The 17050-nt window shown below is 39.5% G+C and overlaps 2 protein-coding genes across 6 annotated transcripts; both read right to left on the reverse strand.

Annotated features, from left to right (window-relative positions):
- Positions 1 to 81: 81 nt before the first annotated feature.
- On the reverse strand, positions 82 to 2507 carry LOC307032542 (uncharacterized protein). 3 transcript variants are annotated; one of them, XM_079670595.1, is made up of 4 exons: positions 2155 to 2507; positions 1124 to 1677; positions 809 to 987; positions 82 to 620 (listed from the first exon to the last, which is right to left on the reverse strand). In XM_079670595.1, exons 2-4 carry the CDS (start codon positions 1457 to 1459, stop codon positions 251 to 253), a joined length of 885 nt encoding a protein of 294 aa, XP_079526721.1. In that variant the 5' UTR covers positions 1460 to 1677; positions 2155 to 2507; the 3' UTR covers positions 82 to 250. The 3 variants fall into 3 exon arrangements, 2 of the variants coding, with proteins under 2 accessions (XP_079526721.1, XP_079526720.1); XM_079670594.1 differs by having other exon boundaries at positions 1124 to 1680; XR_013806295.1 differs by lacking the exon at positions 809 to 987 and having other exon boundaries at positions 85 to 620; positions 1124 to 1680.
- Positions 2508 to 5212: 2705 nt separating this feature from the next.
- Positions 5213 to 13891, reverse strand: LOC307032527 (sterile alpha motif domain-containing protein 3-like). 3 transcript variants are annotated; one of them, XM_079670568.1, is made up of 7 exons: positions 13561 to 13891; positions 12178 to 12217; positions 9540 to 9679; positions 8910 to 9042; positions 7702 to 7854; positions 7277 to 7366; positions 5213 to 6718 (listed from the first exon to the last, which is right to left on the reverse strand). In XM_079670568.1, exons 4-7 carry the CDS (start codon positions 9033 to 9035, stop codon positions 6413 to 6415), a joined length of 675 nt encoding a protein of 224 aa, XP_079526694.1. In that variant the 5' UTR covers positions 9036 to 9042; positions 9540 to 9679; positions 12178 to 12217; positions 13561 to 13891; the 3' UTR covers positions 5213 to 6412. The 3 variants fall into 3 exon arrangements, with proteins under 3 accessions (XP_079526694.1, XP_079526693.1, XP_079526692.1); XM_079670567.1 differs by lacking the exons at positions 9540 to 9679; positions 12178 to 12217; positions 13561 to 13891 and having other exon boundaries at positions 8910 to 9150; XM_079670566.1 differs by lacking the exons at positions 8910 to 9042; positions 9540 to 9679; positions 12178 to 12217; positions 13561 to 13891 and adding an exon at positions 8052 to 8430.
- Between the last annotated feature and the right edge of the window lie 3159 nt (positions 13892 to 17050).

Genomic DNA, 17050 nt, shown 5'->3' on the forward strand with positions numbered 1-17050 from the left:
GATACAGTTATTTATTGCACAATCTACAGTGTATGAATATGTAAGCTTAATGGGTAAACAAAAACCTGACTATGAAGACAAAAGAAAAAGACCAGTGTCTGACAAGAAGAGCTTATTTATTGTCAGCTTCTTAATGTCCCTCAGATGTTTTGTCAGAGGTTGCAGTGGAGGAGAAGCGTGGCACGTTTACCACCATTGAATGTGCAGAATCAAAAAATGCGCCATCAAACATGATGCGCTGTTAAAAAAGTTATTGAGGTGTCCACACAACAAAATCACAGAACATTACCTCTGCGACACGCATTTGTGCCTGCACTTGATACATATAGCTGTGATTCAGCTTTAGGCTCATCACACCTCGCTCAGGGACGGTCAGGCAGAACCGCGAGTCTTTGGTGCATTCAAGTAGACTGCGATCTTTAGCGCTGAAAGGACACTTTATTTCTAAAATGCCAGGCTCATGGCAAGCAAAGGTCACGAGACCATCTGGGGATGCACCAATCCATGGCAGCTCTGGGTTGAGGATGAGCCCTGATGCTGCGACATTGATGTCTTCATGGTGATCTTGCATAGCCACCAGGTAAGACTTATTGGCAGTGTCCTCGTTTTGTAAACCCCATCTGAGGAAAAGAACATGTTATTTTGGAAAAAAACTCATCACTTTAAAAAGTCCCTAAAATACTGTTATTAGAATGTTAATATCTTGTTTTACCCTCATAATATCCAGTTACTCAATTATTGTATTTATTCATGATGAAGTAGTGGAAAGAATGAATGATTTAGTCTTGCTGCCTAAATGTATATATACCTGGTCGCTTCAGTGGAAAACTGAGAGGAGCGAGGATAGCAAACTCTTTTAATCAAAGACGAAGAGCTCTCTGTCTTGGCTGCCTCATGGAAGGATGACGCAGTAACTCTCCCTGCTCTCTGCTCAAACCAGACCCTCGACCTACTCTGTTTTCTGGTCTTCTCCTCAACTAACAAACACTCAAAAAGAATTGAACTATCAAAAGAGCTGTAATTATCAGAAAGCAGTGAAGTTATTCTTAATGAATATAGTGATGTTTAGGATTTAGCATTGTGACACGCTTTTATTTGACCGTAAGTCATTTCTACTTCTTACCTGCTCTGGTGTGAGATTCAGCTCCTCAAAGACTTTGGCACCCTCCTCTAGCAGTGCAGGCAAATCCAGTACAAGTCTGCTGCTTTGATACAGACTGGTAAGGGGTGTTGGCAGATCCAGTTGTACAGTCTTTGGCGTGTATCTGTGGGAATGGCCTTCAATGACCAACAGGATAGCACTTTTCTTGGGCTTTGTCTCTTGTTCTTCACTTTGGTGGAGTTGTTCACAGAATAGCTTGAAATCATCAGCAGATGGTCTCATGTGCTGAAACAGGTCTTCGGTTTGAACTTGTTCTTTAATGGCGAAGATGTTAGACACCTCATCATACTTCACCATTTTAGTGCTTGGCTGTGTCCATGTGCATGGCTTCTCTGTGCAAGGTTTTCTCTCTTCTCAACAGCAGCCAAAACTGTACAAATAAGTGCTGCTGCGTGGGAACAAACCTCTCCTAACCCTGCCATGCATGTACATTGCGCCATCACCACTGTCCCGTCCTCCTGCACCACAATCCATGGAGATGTTGGTTTGCTGTTCAAAGCCTGGGAATGATTGACCTGCTAAGTGAAAAATGCAGTACATTAATTTTGTCATATAAAAGCTAAACTCTCTTGAGCTTGTACAAATGTAAGATTCAAAGGTTTATTGTAAAATACAATAGCTACAGCGCAGATTGGCATTTAATATCTGAAGTCCCAGGCTGCTCCAAAAGTAGGCTACAGTACAACATACAATATCCTTAAGACATAAAAAAACAAATAAAGATAGAGCATTGCGAAATATAACAATAGTGCAAGTTACAGAGAATCGTGAAATAAACATGGACCTCTTGCTTATGTAGAAAAAAATAAGAATTAATTTGTCATTGAAAGAAGAGTATGTTGCTTTAAAACAATATAGCTAGCTGCCAGCTGGAGTTATGATGTTAGCTAGAAATACCATTTGCTAGCAACTGGCTAGCAAGCTAACATCATCACTGTAGACATAAATACAACTATAATAACACGGTTTATGATTGTTGTTAAATTACTTACCTTCGCTGTGATCACATGTAGGTGTGTCTTCTCCACATGCCATATCTTGGTGTCGTTCACCCACCCGGCAACGGCGTATTGATATGCATCTGTGCTCTTAAAAGCCTTCAGGCTCTGTCCGGTGAATGGAGATGGATTGTGAACAAGATAAATATATATGTCGGGAAAAGTAAGTTGGGGAAGACACTTAGCCGAATTCAATAAACAAAATACAGTTGGGGGTAAAAAATAGGGATCGCATCCAATAATCGCCTTCTTTAACAAATATCTCTCTCTTTCCCGTTTAAATGCGCTGTGTTTGCTGCCATGACGAGTGTTAACAAACTGTCAGTCGGTGACAAAGATGGCGGCGAGCATTCCGGAAATGACGTACTTGGTACCCATGAATAGTTTCTCCGAGCTACCCGAATCTTGGTACAGACATTCCTCATGAAAATTGTGGACATATTTCAAAATTGCTTCCATTATCCCAGCCCCCCATAAAGTTGGCCATTTTGAAAGATTTGCGTTTTAAGCGCGTTTTCGCACAATTCTCCTAGGGAAATGATCGTAGAAATACCAATCTAGGACAAGATCAGCCCATATGCATGACTGCTCAAACGGGGAGCTCGTAAGCTAACGGAGAATGTACCAGCAGAAGATAAAAGCCCGGGGCCGTTCTCCCTCCGTAGGAACCGCCACGGAAGATTCTGTGGGCACGCTCTATTTCAGGTTTAAGTAGCTTCAGAGCGGGGAACCAAGTGGGTATCATGCGTTCCAGAAACTGCACCGGGGCGTCACCCTCCGCGTCCTCGCGTAGACCATAAACCCGAATGTTGCACCTCCTATTACGGTCCTCAAGATCCGCTATCTTCTGTTCGAAACCCAGCATCTTTTCTTGAACGGTGGAAAGAACGGTAGTATCTTTCTTAGTGCTATTTTTCAAAGCATCCAGCTCTCCTTCAGCTGAAGTAATCCTTGTAGTTACAGTTTCTAGCTCTGAGTGCATAGCATCAACAAACCTACTGTAAGCGTTTTGCATGTGAGGGAAAGTTAGCGGCCCCCTCCATTAAGTATGCTCCTGTTTAATTAGGTAAGAATATAAGAACAGTAGGAGGTGAGAACCAATAGGTCTGGTTGGATTACAGCCCAGCAGTGTTCGTTGGTTTACGTGGCCCTGTCACCCCCCCTACTCTCCCCTTTGCTAATTGCCTTTTCTGTATTATGAATGCATACACATTTTTTTTTTAAACAAGTAGGGCTATGGGTAGACTTAAGTGATGGATTTAAAACTAAAATAATACGCCAGTGAAGTTAAATTCTTTGTCTCATTCGACTTTTATAAAAGTATGTCGTATACGTACTTGTAGCACATATCCTCTCTCCCTCTCTTCTCGCTCTTTCACGTGTACACACACACCTACACTCTCACACACGCACACACGCTCTCCCAACCCAGTCTCACGGCATTTCGTGTTCACCAACACGATTTTTAATCTATTGATTCGTGTTCACCAACACGATTTCCCCCTTTTTTTCGTGTTGCACAGCACGATTTTAAAAGCAATGTATTTCTATTTGTAGTCTTTCCCCTTTTTTTTCGTGTTGCACGGCACGATTTTAAAAGCAATGTATTTCTGTTGGTAGTCTCACGGCATTACGTGTTATAGAAAGACCGGAAGCTGTGTGGTTCATAAAAACATGTTCTTACTCAATATCAAGCCACGATTATTGCTTTTATTTAAAATCGTATCATTTCGGACTTTTGTTGCTGTCTGTGAGGAAAATAAATAGGGCTCATTTTTCCTTCTAATTTGTTATTCTTTTCAAAATAGCACACTGTTATTTAGTCAACAATAACACACAATTATCTTTGTTTTTATTTATTTGTTTAATTCTATAATCTCGGGCTTTTTTGCCATCCTTCAGGAACTGAATTTCAAAACAAAAATAACCGGAAACAGACGTAGGCCTATAAGGGACATTTCGAGCATCATCGAGTTTAGGATGGCCGAAGACACTACACTACCCATAATCCCCAGCTATTGTTTAGGATTAGGACTACAGTACCCGTGATTAAACTTCAAGTCGGGATTGGATGTTGGAGTGGCAGTGCGCCAAGTTTACGGAATTGAAACTGGATCGAACGCGGCCCCCCCCCAACAATTAGAAGTTGCCAGTATTAAACACCAATTATTAACCAATTAAAATGAACCGATTAAACATCTCTCTGACACAGTTTAAACGCATTTCAAGTGGAAGAATTGTTCGTGTCTCCTCTTCGTGTCTCGGGCAGCTGGAAGCTGTATTATTTTCAAAAAATATATATATTTTTTTTAACCATAACGGGTACTTTACACAACATTGAGTCCAACTTATCCTTGTTTTAATCGTTGTTTTATTTATGTTAAATTGTTGTTGTCGGTTAATTTTCCATTTTATTTATGTTGGTTTAAGATATCATTATTTTTTATTTATTATTATCATGTTAGATGTTTAAACTTTTCTGCATTTTATAAGGCAATATATACACTGTAAGACCCAACTTGTTGTTTCAACTTAAATATTTGCGTATCCATGCTGCGAAAGAATTTTACGTCAAGACAACAAAGACAATTGAGTTAACTCAAATAAATATTGCTATTGGACTCAACTCCAACTTTAGTTTGTCTAACTTGATAGCTTTAGTTGATATAACTTGATAACTTTAGTTAATTTAACTTCAGCACTTGATACCTTTAGTTGATATAACTTGATAACTTAAGTTGATATAACTTCACTAATTGATAGCTTTAGTTGATATAACTTGATAACTTCAGTTGATATAACTTGATACCTTTAGTTGATATAACTTGATAACTTCAGTTGATATAACTTGATACCTTTAGTTGATATAACTTAACCTTAAGTCAATACTACTTTAGTTTTTGGTTGATTTAACTGCAATGCTAATGAGTTTATCTGCTTAAATGTAATGCAGTTTTCACCCCAGACATCTAATACAATTTAACAACAAATACTGCCCAGTATGTTTCTTGTTTTATTGAAGATACAACTTTATGAACCAAAAACACTGAGATCCAACTCAAGCATCTTTAATAAAAACAGATGAGTCTCAATAAAAACAATTTTGGGAACAAGAATAATGCATCAGAAGACAATCATCCAACAATCCAACCATCCAACGATCCAATCCAACAAAAGTAAAAATAAATCTCCATGAATTCAAGGCTTCATGGGGTGTGTAACTGATAGAAAATAAGTCCCTTTTTTGGGTGAACTACTCCTTTAAGACAGTACCAACACATGATGTCATCAAAATGGAACATTTGTACCAGAAAGCTTTTTTTAATAGCCTTGCCTTGTTCTTTCTTACCATCTCACTGTGGGCAGTTAATCATACTACCATAATACTTGATGTGTTATCTATTATTTAATGCATCCTATTTAGGCAATCATCAATACTCAAATATATTTTGCATTGCAAGTTATAGAAATTTAAGTCGACATTTAAGTTTTCATTTTGATGACATCTTAAACAAACGTGTTGGCATTCAACAATGTGCAGCCAGTTACAAATAGAGCAATTAACTAAAGAATAAAAAAAATGCATCAAAACATGTGCAATTCTAAATAATGCATCGCAAATAAGATTAAGTAAACACTGAAGTTTCACACAGTGTGGATAAAACCTCAGTGCAACAAATCCACACTGTGTGTGTTACTGTCCCCCAAATAAATACACACCGTGTGTGTTACTGTCCCCCCCAAATAAATACACACCGTGTGTGTTACTGTGTCCCCCAAATAAATCCACACCGTGTGTTATGTGTCCCAAATACACTGTGTGTTACTGTGTTCCAAATACACTGTGTCGCTATACCCAAAATCCCCAGTGTAAATATCCCAACAAATCCACAGTGTGTGCCCTTCCAAAGTGGCATGTAAACCTGCACAAGTCATTAAATTGTCAAATGCAGTACACAATCTACAGGATGTCTAACCAAAATAACAAAATATAGAGTCCATTTCTCATACCAAGTTCACATTTTGTTTGTTCAGTTGAACTTGCATTTTCTACTTGAGTATCAATATTTACACTCTGCCTTAAGCTTACACGGGCTTCCTCAAGAGTCTGTATCTCAAGCCATGTAACAATACACAATATTGCTGTGTGCAGTTCTCCAACAATCAAACTTAAATGGGAGTCCATTTCTCAGTCCATGACTCCTCCAATGTCCATCAAGTTCAGGGTCAATGCTTAAACTCTGCTTTAAGCTTACATGGTCTTCCTCAAGAGTTTGTTTCTCAAGCCATGAACCAAAGCAGTGCAATGGCCTCCACCAATGTCCATGAGCACCTTCTGAATGACTTCAAATGTGTACCTTATGCCTTTGGGATAGTCGATGTTGAGTGCGTAGAGCAGACCCATCAGCAGTGACACAGCTGTTGGAAAATCACTGACTGATGGAAAGATGATTTCTTCCTCGATGACCACTGCGAAACTGACAGTATCATCCCCGTCTGCCACTATGAGGATGCCCAGCATCATTCCTCTTGTCATGTCCTCCTCAGCATCTGTGGCCTAAACAAAGTGGAAAACGTGATAAAATAAACCTTTATTGATTCTGTTGTTGTGGCCACAACAGCATTAAGCATGAAACACACCAGTGGTTCCTAAACTTTTTATCTTAAGACACACTCCCGGGGACCCAAACTAATGAAAATAGCTGACCTACAATCTCACAACACTTCACAAAAAAAAAAAAAAAAAAGAGTATGAGCTGTTGAGTACTTAAAAACCTAATTTTCTAAGGGCTTTATTAAAAAAAAAAAAAAAAAAACCCCACCCAGTGTGAAATGAGCGGTGCTTTCGATGAGTTCATTTATACTCCTAAGCTTGGACACCGCCATCGAGGCCATGCTGGTACGGACATACACACAAAGCCACATGTTGGAGCGGTTAGCGCTCAAAAATGAAGTAAATATTTTGAGGAAAATTGGAAACAAAGAAAGGGCCTTTTACTCATGATTGGTCCCAACCCACTGTTTAGGTCCTAAAATACAGGATACGTACAAGTAAGGGTAAGAATGGGGGCCTGATCTGCACTGACGGAAAATATAAATATAAAATAAAATATACCTGAACTTTCTTGTAAAAGTTGGACGAAACCTCTTTGAGGTAGTGGGGGATCCCCATCAACACAACGGTCCTTTTCCATTGGTTGGAACACTAAAAATAATAGACAATACACAACCAATGGAACAGCTTCAGTCAGATAACATCAGAATAGAGTATTTAACAGTAAATAAATGATAAGTGTGTGTGAGTGTGAGTGAGAGCTGCAGACAAAATTGGAAAACTATAAAATTGAAGCTGATAAAGCGGTTCTTTCTCCTAATTGGATGACACCATTGACCCGTGTGAAAGTACATTTGCTGTTTATAAAGAGCTGGAGAGACAGGGACTGGGAGAAGCCTGTTACTGAACCAACGCTATAGTAACATTTACTATAAGAACTTTTTTTAACAGAAAAACAGTGTAAAATATCACGTAAGCATACTTACATCACTATCCAGTGTTGTCAACAGCTTCTTCAGCTCCACCACACCAGGCTTGGCTTTGTAGATATCAATGAACCTCTGCAGATACTTGTCAAGACCAGCGAAGAGGCAGCCTTTCAGGTCAACAGTGGTGAGGCGAGCAAACTCTGCTTCAATCTAGTAGGCATAAAAGAAGCAAAGAACAAGCCGAGCGATTGGCTGTAAATTCAATATCACTGATATACTGTATGTATATAACTGTATAATCTTCATGACAGCAGACATTAGCCATTGTGTACAACATATCTTTCTATTCTTAATCAGCCTCCAATCTGATCTTCCTCAATCACATTTGAAATAGAGAAGTACTTTACCTGACGTTCAGAGAACAGTGCTGGCCATTTATCTTTGATGTCAGCCACAGGTGGCTCATCCTCTAAGATTTCCTTTCTCCGCAAAGAGAAGGTGCTGGTCATCATCGCTTGAATTTGCTTCCAATCAACCTTCCTCTTCTTCATTTCTGTGAGCATTGCTGTCCTTTCTTCGTCAAGGGAGTGTTTTGTTTTTCCTTCCGGGATGTCTGGCAAGAAGTTGACTTCTGATTTTCTAGCCCTCTTAAGAGTTCTTTTCCCAGATGTGCTGGATGACCGTGAGTTGAGTGAGTTGATCTTGAGCTCTGGGCATCCAGCCTCTCGGAGCTTTTGTCTGAAGTTACCCATTTTAAACTTTAAACTAAACGTCCAACAGTGCCATCCAGCGGCTGACCCTGGTTCCCTCAGACATGGATGTTTTTTGATGAGCGCTTGCGCCACCAAAGCATATTCCTCATGTTGTGGGTATGGGCTATAGGCATAAACCGCTTCTGCTATTTTTTCCAAAATGTCTGATTTCATGCATTTGGAGATATCAAGAAGGGTTCCATCCTTCTGGAAGGCTTCATTTCCTTCCCTTAACCTTAGCTCTGTATCAAACGCAAAAGTAGGGATCTGAAATGACTGAGGCAGGTGACGACTGCAGGTGGACTGGACTCGACTGGGGCTCGACTCAGGGGTTGTGGTTAAGCTTGCAGTGTCCAACGTTGAGTCTGTATGATAATAAAGTTCTTCTGTATGAACTTGGAGTTCTTCAAGAGGATGACTGTACACTTTTAAAGTCACTTTATCTTTAGGGAGATCTGACATGTTACTCAAGTTGCAAAGCTCGTTATTGAACATTGGATCTTGAAATTGTACCCTCAAAACTCCTTCCAATCCAAGCTTGTTTTTGAGGATCAAGTGCAGGTCATCAACCGTGTCGGGCATGTTCTCAATGGTGACCCTCCGAATGTCCTCTTCGGTTAGGATGACACGCAGCAACATGGTGAATCTAAAAAGAACAAAACAAATATACATTTTCTTATAAACAAGGCAAAGTAATGATCACATGTCATAGTAGAACCCCGACCTAGTAAGTAATTTAACCACATGAGGCCTATATCCCAATATTGGGAACATTCTGTGTAAATTACAGATCTACAAGCTCACTATGTCTGACTTGTTGTGAGCTTGTAGATCTGCTATTTTCGGTGAAGAGATTTAGTGTAGATGGGAAAAGGACGGGGCTTCAGTCAACTAAGTATGGGGTTTTGCTGTAGGAGAGTGCAATGCAAGGCGTTGTGGCCTTGCCGTAGACTATCAATTTAAGATTTTGTTTAAACCCTGTTAAGATGTAAAGAAGGTTATTTTTTATTATTTAAAAACAATGGTAGTAAAATAATGAACTATATAAAAGTATAGAACATAAGGTAGAGTTGTTAATGAAACTAAGGCCTATAAGACAATTATTATTACTTAAATTATCCTGAAAATAAGCAAAAGGATTACCTCAGTGTAGCAGGAATGCCTTGGGAGAAATCAGGAGTCTGCCTTGTACCACGTAGGCTGTCAGGGGGACGTAGTGGTTCAGCTCTGCAGGGTCGACCACAACCAGTTGGGAATCCTCAGCACTGCAAACTTCATAACATCTATATTGGTCCAGGTAACAACCAGAGAAAGGTTGAAGAACAACAAATGCCTTGTTGTCCACTATCACAATGTACAGGACTTGGCAGAAATCAGGGAGTCCACTTGTGCTTCCAAATGATACAAACATCCCCTTTACATATTTTGTTCCATGTATTAAGGCTGTTGTGGCAAGTGATATAGTGGTCAGATGACTGAATTTGTGCTGAATAGCTAGTTTGACTGGGAGGGGCACATTTTCAAGGGAATTGTGTGTTGTCCTCTCTACTTCTACTGCTGGCTTGAACAGGCAAGGCATGTCAAAATGGTATGCCAACATAAGCTGGTGTCTGTTGGCCAGAGACAACACAATGTTCTTGAAGTTATTAATATCACGAACAGCTTTCTTGAAAAAACTGTGTTTTGCTTCGAAGCGAAATGTCCAGAAGTCAACCACAGGTCCAAAGCAACGAATCAGATGGGGATAATGCTCTAGAAAATGATGTTTGGGTTTGAGTTTCACATCAGGAAATACATCTGTTAAAAGTTTCCTATGTTCAAAGATCTTTGCTTCTAGGTAACAGATGCTTTCATCTGTAAAAGCGGACGATGCCAAGATTTCAACAATGTCTTTCAGTTCCAGAATCAGAGACCATGCATCATCATTTTCAGGGACATCATCACCAATAATTAATGGCAACAACCTTAACAGAGTCCAATTCTCGTGGCCATTTCCTCCTATGGTTCCAGACAAATGAAAATTTACAGAAATGTTTTGAGGACAATTGGTTTTGTCAGAGTACTTATAAGGGAAGTACTGTATGGCAGTATTTAAATGATCTAATGTGAAATATTTCCTGTCAATGAATTTTTTCAAACACAAACACAGCTCAAAGGGTACAATGCCTTCAAATAGGTCGTGCAAAAAGTCAGGTGGAAACCCTGTTATACAATGAAAGTATTGTAGTTCATTTAGAACACATTCACGTTTTACACCATTTACACTTTTCAAATTTGTGTTTTCTTTAAGCTCAGACAGGTTCAGGTTATGTGACTCTATCGTTCTCAATACAAATGACCCACTTCTTACAGAACAAGTTTGAATATCTTTTCGACTTGCAAGGCAAAATCTGCAAAACTTGTCCACATTAAAGGACTCCTGAAAGCCAGCAAATGAATGTGCCCCCAAATTATCTGATGAAATGTATAGCACTGTGCCTCTGACACTGGTTCCTAACCTGTCGATGTAAATTCCTTCCTTTTCAAGCAACTGTAGGTCTCTCAGCAGTGGTTGAACAATTGGACCATAACCAAATGTTTTAATATCTTGACTTTTGCATAGGGCAGCCAGATATATAGTAGACAATGATGATCTGTCTCTTACAGGCAAATTGCCAATTATCCAATAGATTGCACACAGCTTATGTTTCTTTCTTGAGGTGCCTAAAGGGTTACAGATCTCAAAGTCATCAATATACAAGCCCAAAGAAATACTTAGATCTTCACCATTAACAAGTGGATTTTCTTTACAGTACGATGCATCAAAAAAAGACTTATACTGGCCAGATGGTGATTTTCGGTTTTCTTCCAAAACTCTGTCAATTACATCACCCCTATTCAATAACGCTTGAAGAACACGCAAGATTGGCACATAAACAAATGTTTTTTTTGATGAAAAATCTAAAACATATTCAACTGGGTTTATTAAACTGAAGTTTTCTTTGAAAAAAGATGACCTCCTTTTGTCAGTTGACAAAGACCCACCCTCTGAAAGACAGCTAAAATGATTTGCCTGGCACAAGGTATCCTTTACTACATTTATAGTGTTTTCATCAATGGTACATCCATTCTGCCTTAATGCTTTATCAAGAGTATTTTTGTTTACCTCACTCAATAAAACACCAATATCCCTAAATTCTGTAACTATTTGCTGAACTGCAGTCTTTGAGACATGTAAAACAGTTTCCAATCGCAGAAGTAAAGACGCAAGTCTTGCTTGAACTTTATCAGAGGTATCCTCCTGCTCATTTACAATCTCATCCTCAGAACATTCTGCATCACTGACATCTGAAACCACTTGATCAGCCACAAGTTCCACGCCTAAATGTGTTTGAGTAATAAGCTCAGATTTCAAGTCTTGTAGTGTGGCATTGTTGTGAAAACGACTTTTATGCGAAGTAAAGGTAGTGTAATTTCTTGTTTCGTGAGAACAGTGATTAAAAGGGCAGGTAACTGTTTCTAAGATGTTTCCCAAGATGACCAAAGTACTGTTTTATAGTCACTGGATAATTGAAGTCACACAATTGACAGTTAATTTTAAGGTTTAACCCTCCAACAGGTCCATGATGTGAAAGTCCATGTTCTCTTAAATGCTTATTAAGGGATTCCTGTGATCGGAAAACTAGCGGACAGTCACTGTAGATACAGGGCAAAGGGCAATTTCTTCCATGATGTCCATGAATGGCTCTATAATGTTCAATTATTCTTTTGCGATTTCCTGAGTAATAGGTACAAAACTTACAAATCCACCGCATTCACGTTTGGATCTTGATCATGTACACCTGGAAAAAGAAAAGTAAGAAAGAATTAGGACAGAGATATTACATGGTAGTTTAATAAGCATGTTATATTTTCCTCAAAGCTATATATATTAGTGCTGTCAAACGATTAAAATATTTAATCGCGATTAATCGCATGAATGTCATAGTTAACTCACAATTAATCGCAATTAATCACACAATTTTATCTATTCTAAATGTCCCTTGATTTATTTTTGTCCCATAATTTTTTTTCATTTGAATGCTCTTATGAACATGGAAAAGTGGATTGGCTTGCTTTATGCACATGTTTCTTTTATTAGAAGCAACATGCAAACAGGGCAGTACAAAATACAATTATAAAGTTAAACCATGGCTTAATATTTCCTTTTTCTAAAGTTTGCTGTGAACATAGCAGTCAGAAAACGTATTTCAGAAACAATGAACAGTAACAGTTAGGTAACCAATAAAACTGAAAGCTGAAAGCAAAGAAGTTGTAGGCTTACCTTTACAGGTAAGCCTACAACTTCTTTGCTTTCAGCCAGCTACTCAAACAGACAAGCCTGTTGACATTTTCAGACAACAGTGAAGCTCGCTTCTTTTGCACAACATGCCCAGACACTGAAAACAACCTCTCAGAAGGTAGTGATGTTGCCGGTGCTGCTAAGTACTTGCGTGCAAGGCGGGCCATTTCTCTGAATCTTTTTATCATCCATTTCGTCGTATCGCGCTCGCCACTCACTCGAACCGTAACGCTAGCCTACTACTATTGGCCGGCTGCCAAACGGCGTGCCTATTGTCTTGTTTCCAGTCTAGCTAGATCCGGTGTGGTGTTGTAGTTTTTCTAACGTTACTAGTTGTTGCAACCAATTGCAACAGCATGTGAAAAAAACTACACACACAAATATATGTGTATATATATATGTGTATAATAAGTAAAAATTAAACGCATCCTATTAACTGTTGTCCGAAAAATTCTCCACCATGGTTTACTCATAGCCTATTTAGTGCACGTGCAACTCATTTTAACTATAGCAATTAAAAGTTTGAAGAACACAATTTTTTAATGAAATAAAAAAGACATTCTCAATACGCACACCAAACTGGGCAGGGGGTAATTTAAATTAAAAAGTCTGGGAAACAAACTAATCAACAAGTCAAACAGGAGGGAATGGCTGCGCTGTTTGCTAGCAGCTAGCTAACTCGGGCTGCTAAGCTGTTAGCTATTCCCACTGTGAATTTCACCCAAAGTTTTGCTGTTCCGTTTTCAATAAACGGGCAACACGGACGATAATGTAACCAATTAAAAAACGTAAAACATGTCTTAAATATTACTTGTAAGCTATCAATATAACATTTACACTCACCTTGTTAAAATACGATGTATATTCAGTCTCTGGCGTTGTTCCATCCACCGAACAATGCGCGCGCTTAGCAGGGAAGGACGCAAAACGTGCTACACAGCGTACAGCGTGATGACGCACAAGTCTATAACTTTTGTGCATTTGTCAACTCAACTAGACTCAACTTGATTTATCTTGTTAACATAACAAAGGGTCTTAATTGAGTCAACTTCCATGTGGTTGAGACGTTATCAATTAATTATTTTAAGTTAAAATGACTTTTTGCACAAATCTGTGTTGTATTGACAAGTAAAAATGAGTCATGATAACTAAAGAGCAACATTGGGTTTTACAGTGTACTTTTTTGTTTTTGTCCGTAGGCTACTTAGGTTATTAAAGAGTTATCGTGTCAAAATATAGGAAATGTATTAATATTTTATTGTATAATCGGTACAGGAAATTACATAATTCAGAGCACCACCTATTGGCCAAAGACGCTGCCACCGGCATTGCGATCCATCCTCTGACAAAGTGAGTTGGGTCATGTTGGAGATTTGGAGGATGTTGAAAACCAACCTCGTCTCCGCGTGTCGTTTGATAAGCTGGGTGAATTCGGGAAAAGGAAGGGATTAAGAAACACCAGAATACAAGTTAAACAATAATCTTGCTTTAATGATAAACAGTAACGATACAAAATACAAATACAAAGAAATCACGAAGCACTCTGCAGAGTACTCCGGGCTCAGGTTCTACCACCGTGTGAGACAGGTCTCAGGAACGGCCGGTGAAAAACAAGAGCGCGAACCAAAGGAAAACACAGGCTTTCATACTAAAACACAGGAGGAGGTGTGTGCCTGCTTTCCCCCAGAGGTCATCTTATTGGGAGAGACCAACACATGGCCTGTCGCACCCAATCAGTGCGACACAGCAGAAGAAACCCGGAAACAAAAAGTCTCATTCAGTTTGACGAAGACCAGACACCTTTTGGTGTCTGGTACGAACTTGCTCTCAACAACAAGTTTCCTGATCTTATTTCACATCTTGCAGCCAGCACACACACATCCCCTTTATGGCCCTTTGTCCCTGAGTCCATCTTCCCGCCTCAGGTTACCACACACAAGTTAAAAGTATGTTTTAAGATATAGTTGTTATAGTTGGCTAAATATACGTAATACATGTTAATTACTTTCATATCAATAACAACGAGGAACACATTACCTATGCTCTTAAGCAGTATTAGAGATGCTTTTCAAATAGTCAAACTTCACACAGGCTTACCTATGGCCCTTCCATTTGTTTGAGCTATTGTTCACATCTTTACTTCAAGTAAAAGGTTTCACATTGTATATTTCCAGCTTCCTTTACACATACTGCTATTATTAACACAAAGTAACCAACCACACACCTCTATTGAAAACAAGTCGATTCCCCTGACAATTGACATGCTGAAACTCCTCGGAATGCGCTCCCTCCCCCAACTCTCTCGTCCCTGTCATAAAAACTGCTTCCATTTCATATAGAGTAATGAAAGATGTTTAAGCTAATTTCTCCACAATGTTTGTAGCCATTTAGTACCCACACATGAAAGAATAAGAACAGAGGTATAGTTGACCAGTAATCCTGTAGCACATATATTTTACTGCAATGAAAACACACACACATCTGCTACAAGATTGTGTAACGCACACCCTTCTTTTACGAGGGAAACATTCCAGAGTCTTGGCCCTATTCCCAAATAAGGGTGTCCCATGCTCCCATCTCTTCTCTAAACACAAGTACTTCACCTCAATATATTGGGGGAGGGAAAAGATACTTTGTCCCTTCAAATTTAACACACATGAATATATATAAGGTGACATTAAAATGAATATACCAGATTTAACTTTCCTGCCATAACACGTTACTTTAATCCTTCAAATAATTCAAATAATCCTTCAATTCCCCCTTTTTGGTCTCGCATTAACGAGACCAACACACATAAGACATTTGAAACAAAACTACTGTCCTTCTTTAATACTGTGTCTGTCCCCCTTCATTAAACCCTTGAGAACAGAAAACAACCTCCAATGACAATGAAGAAGCTATCAGAGTGAGAGCCAGAGTGAGAGTGCCAGAAAGCAGCATCCTTGCGTGTTGTTGAATCATCAGGGCCCCCCCCCCCTCAGCGGAATACGCCAACAAGGGCAGCTGATAGGGAGGGGGAGATGCGGCCTTTCCTTCAAAGGTGGAACTGATGAATCTGATCAGAGAGAAGTAGACTCCTCTGCTGCCTCGAGAAGTCCCCCAGCCCGCTGATGCCAGCTTCCAAGTCGTCTGCTGTAGGGATGTCCGCGAGGTCCTTCTCCTCCAGTCCGCTGATGCCTGCTTCCAAGTCGTCTGCTGTAGGGATGTCCGCGTTGACGATAGCCAGGTCCATTCTGATGTCCTCCAAGGTCCTAGCCGGAGTGTTCCTCGCCGCACACTGGCTCCAGTAGTACCAGATGTCCCCCTTTGCTCCTCGGCGGACGGCATGAGATGTCCTCTGGGTCACTCTGTAGAGGCCGGAGAACCTGGGGTTGAGTCACGTAGGCCTGACGAACTCCGCTGTGTCGGCCTCCTGCTCCTCGGGTCCCCCTTTTGGCGTCAGCAACCTGTGTGGAGAAATCTGATACCCACCCCTCAAGTCTACGCTCAGTGCTTCTGGGCCCTCAGGTGTTTGACCCACCACTGGTAGGCCGCTTCAGAATTCTAATACTTGGCCTGTGTCAACAAAATAAACCCCAACATCTTCAGGTGAACTAAATAACATATCTCAATAGCTCTGAATTCCTGACAAGCATCTGTGTTATTATAAATGAAATCTTTGAGATCCCATTTAAAATCTAAATATAATATGAACTGCTAACGTCTCTGGTAATGGAACACACTAATGTTATGGATTAAAAACAACTAAAATCATGATACTGACCAAGTGAATAATTTCCAGGCGAGACTGCTTCTACCTGTCACTGCTTGGATATTATCAAGCTGAAAAATGAATACAGAAATCCAACATACTGTCATCAAATGTCTTTCTATTATGACTTTAAATTAAATGTACATCCCCATAATGATCTAAACAGTCTATGGCTTTTACTTCTTTACCAGGCTAGTTACAAGATGTTGTCTAAATTAAATTCTATGTCATTACATTACTATGTTTTAACTTAGCTGTAATATGTTCTTTCTACATTTCAAACCTCAGTTACTTTAATACCTGTTGAAATATTACAAAATGGTTTCATTATCACAGTTCACCTTCTCATTCTCATTCTGGAATTACCTCTCTCAGTAGCCCCTTGGCCACTGATTCTGCATCTGTGTTACCTGTTATAACTCAATCAATATTAAAAACATGTCAACATTCATCAAACAGTATCTTATCCCCAGATATGGAGCAGGTTAAATCTAAAACTGTCAATCAATGGTCAGATTGAACATCTGAGTTGGGGCGGCAGGTTTCTTCCAGTCCCTAAATGAAAATATCCCACAGTCA

The sequence above is a fragment of the Notothenia rossii genome, assembly GCF_949606895.1.
Source record: "Notothenia rossii genome assembly, chromosome: 1".
Classification (NCBI taxonomy): Eukaryota; Metazoa; Chordata; class Actinopteri; order Perciformes; family Nototheniidae; genus Notothenia; species Notothenia rossii.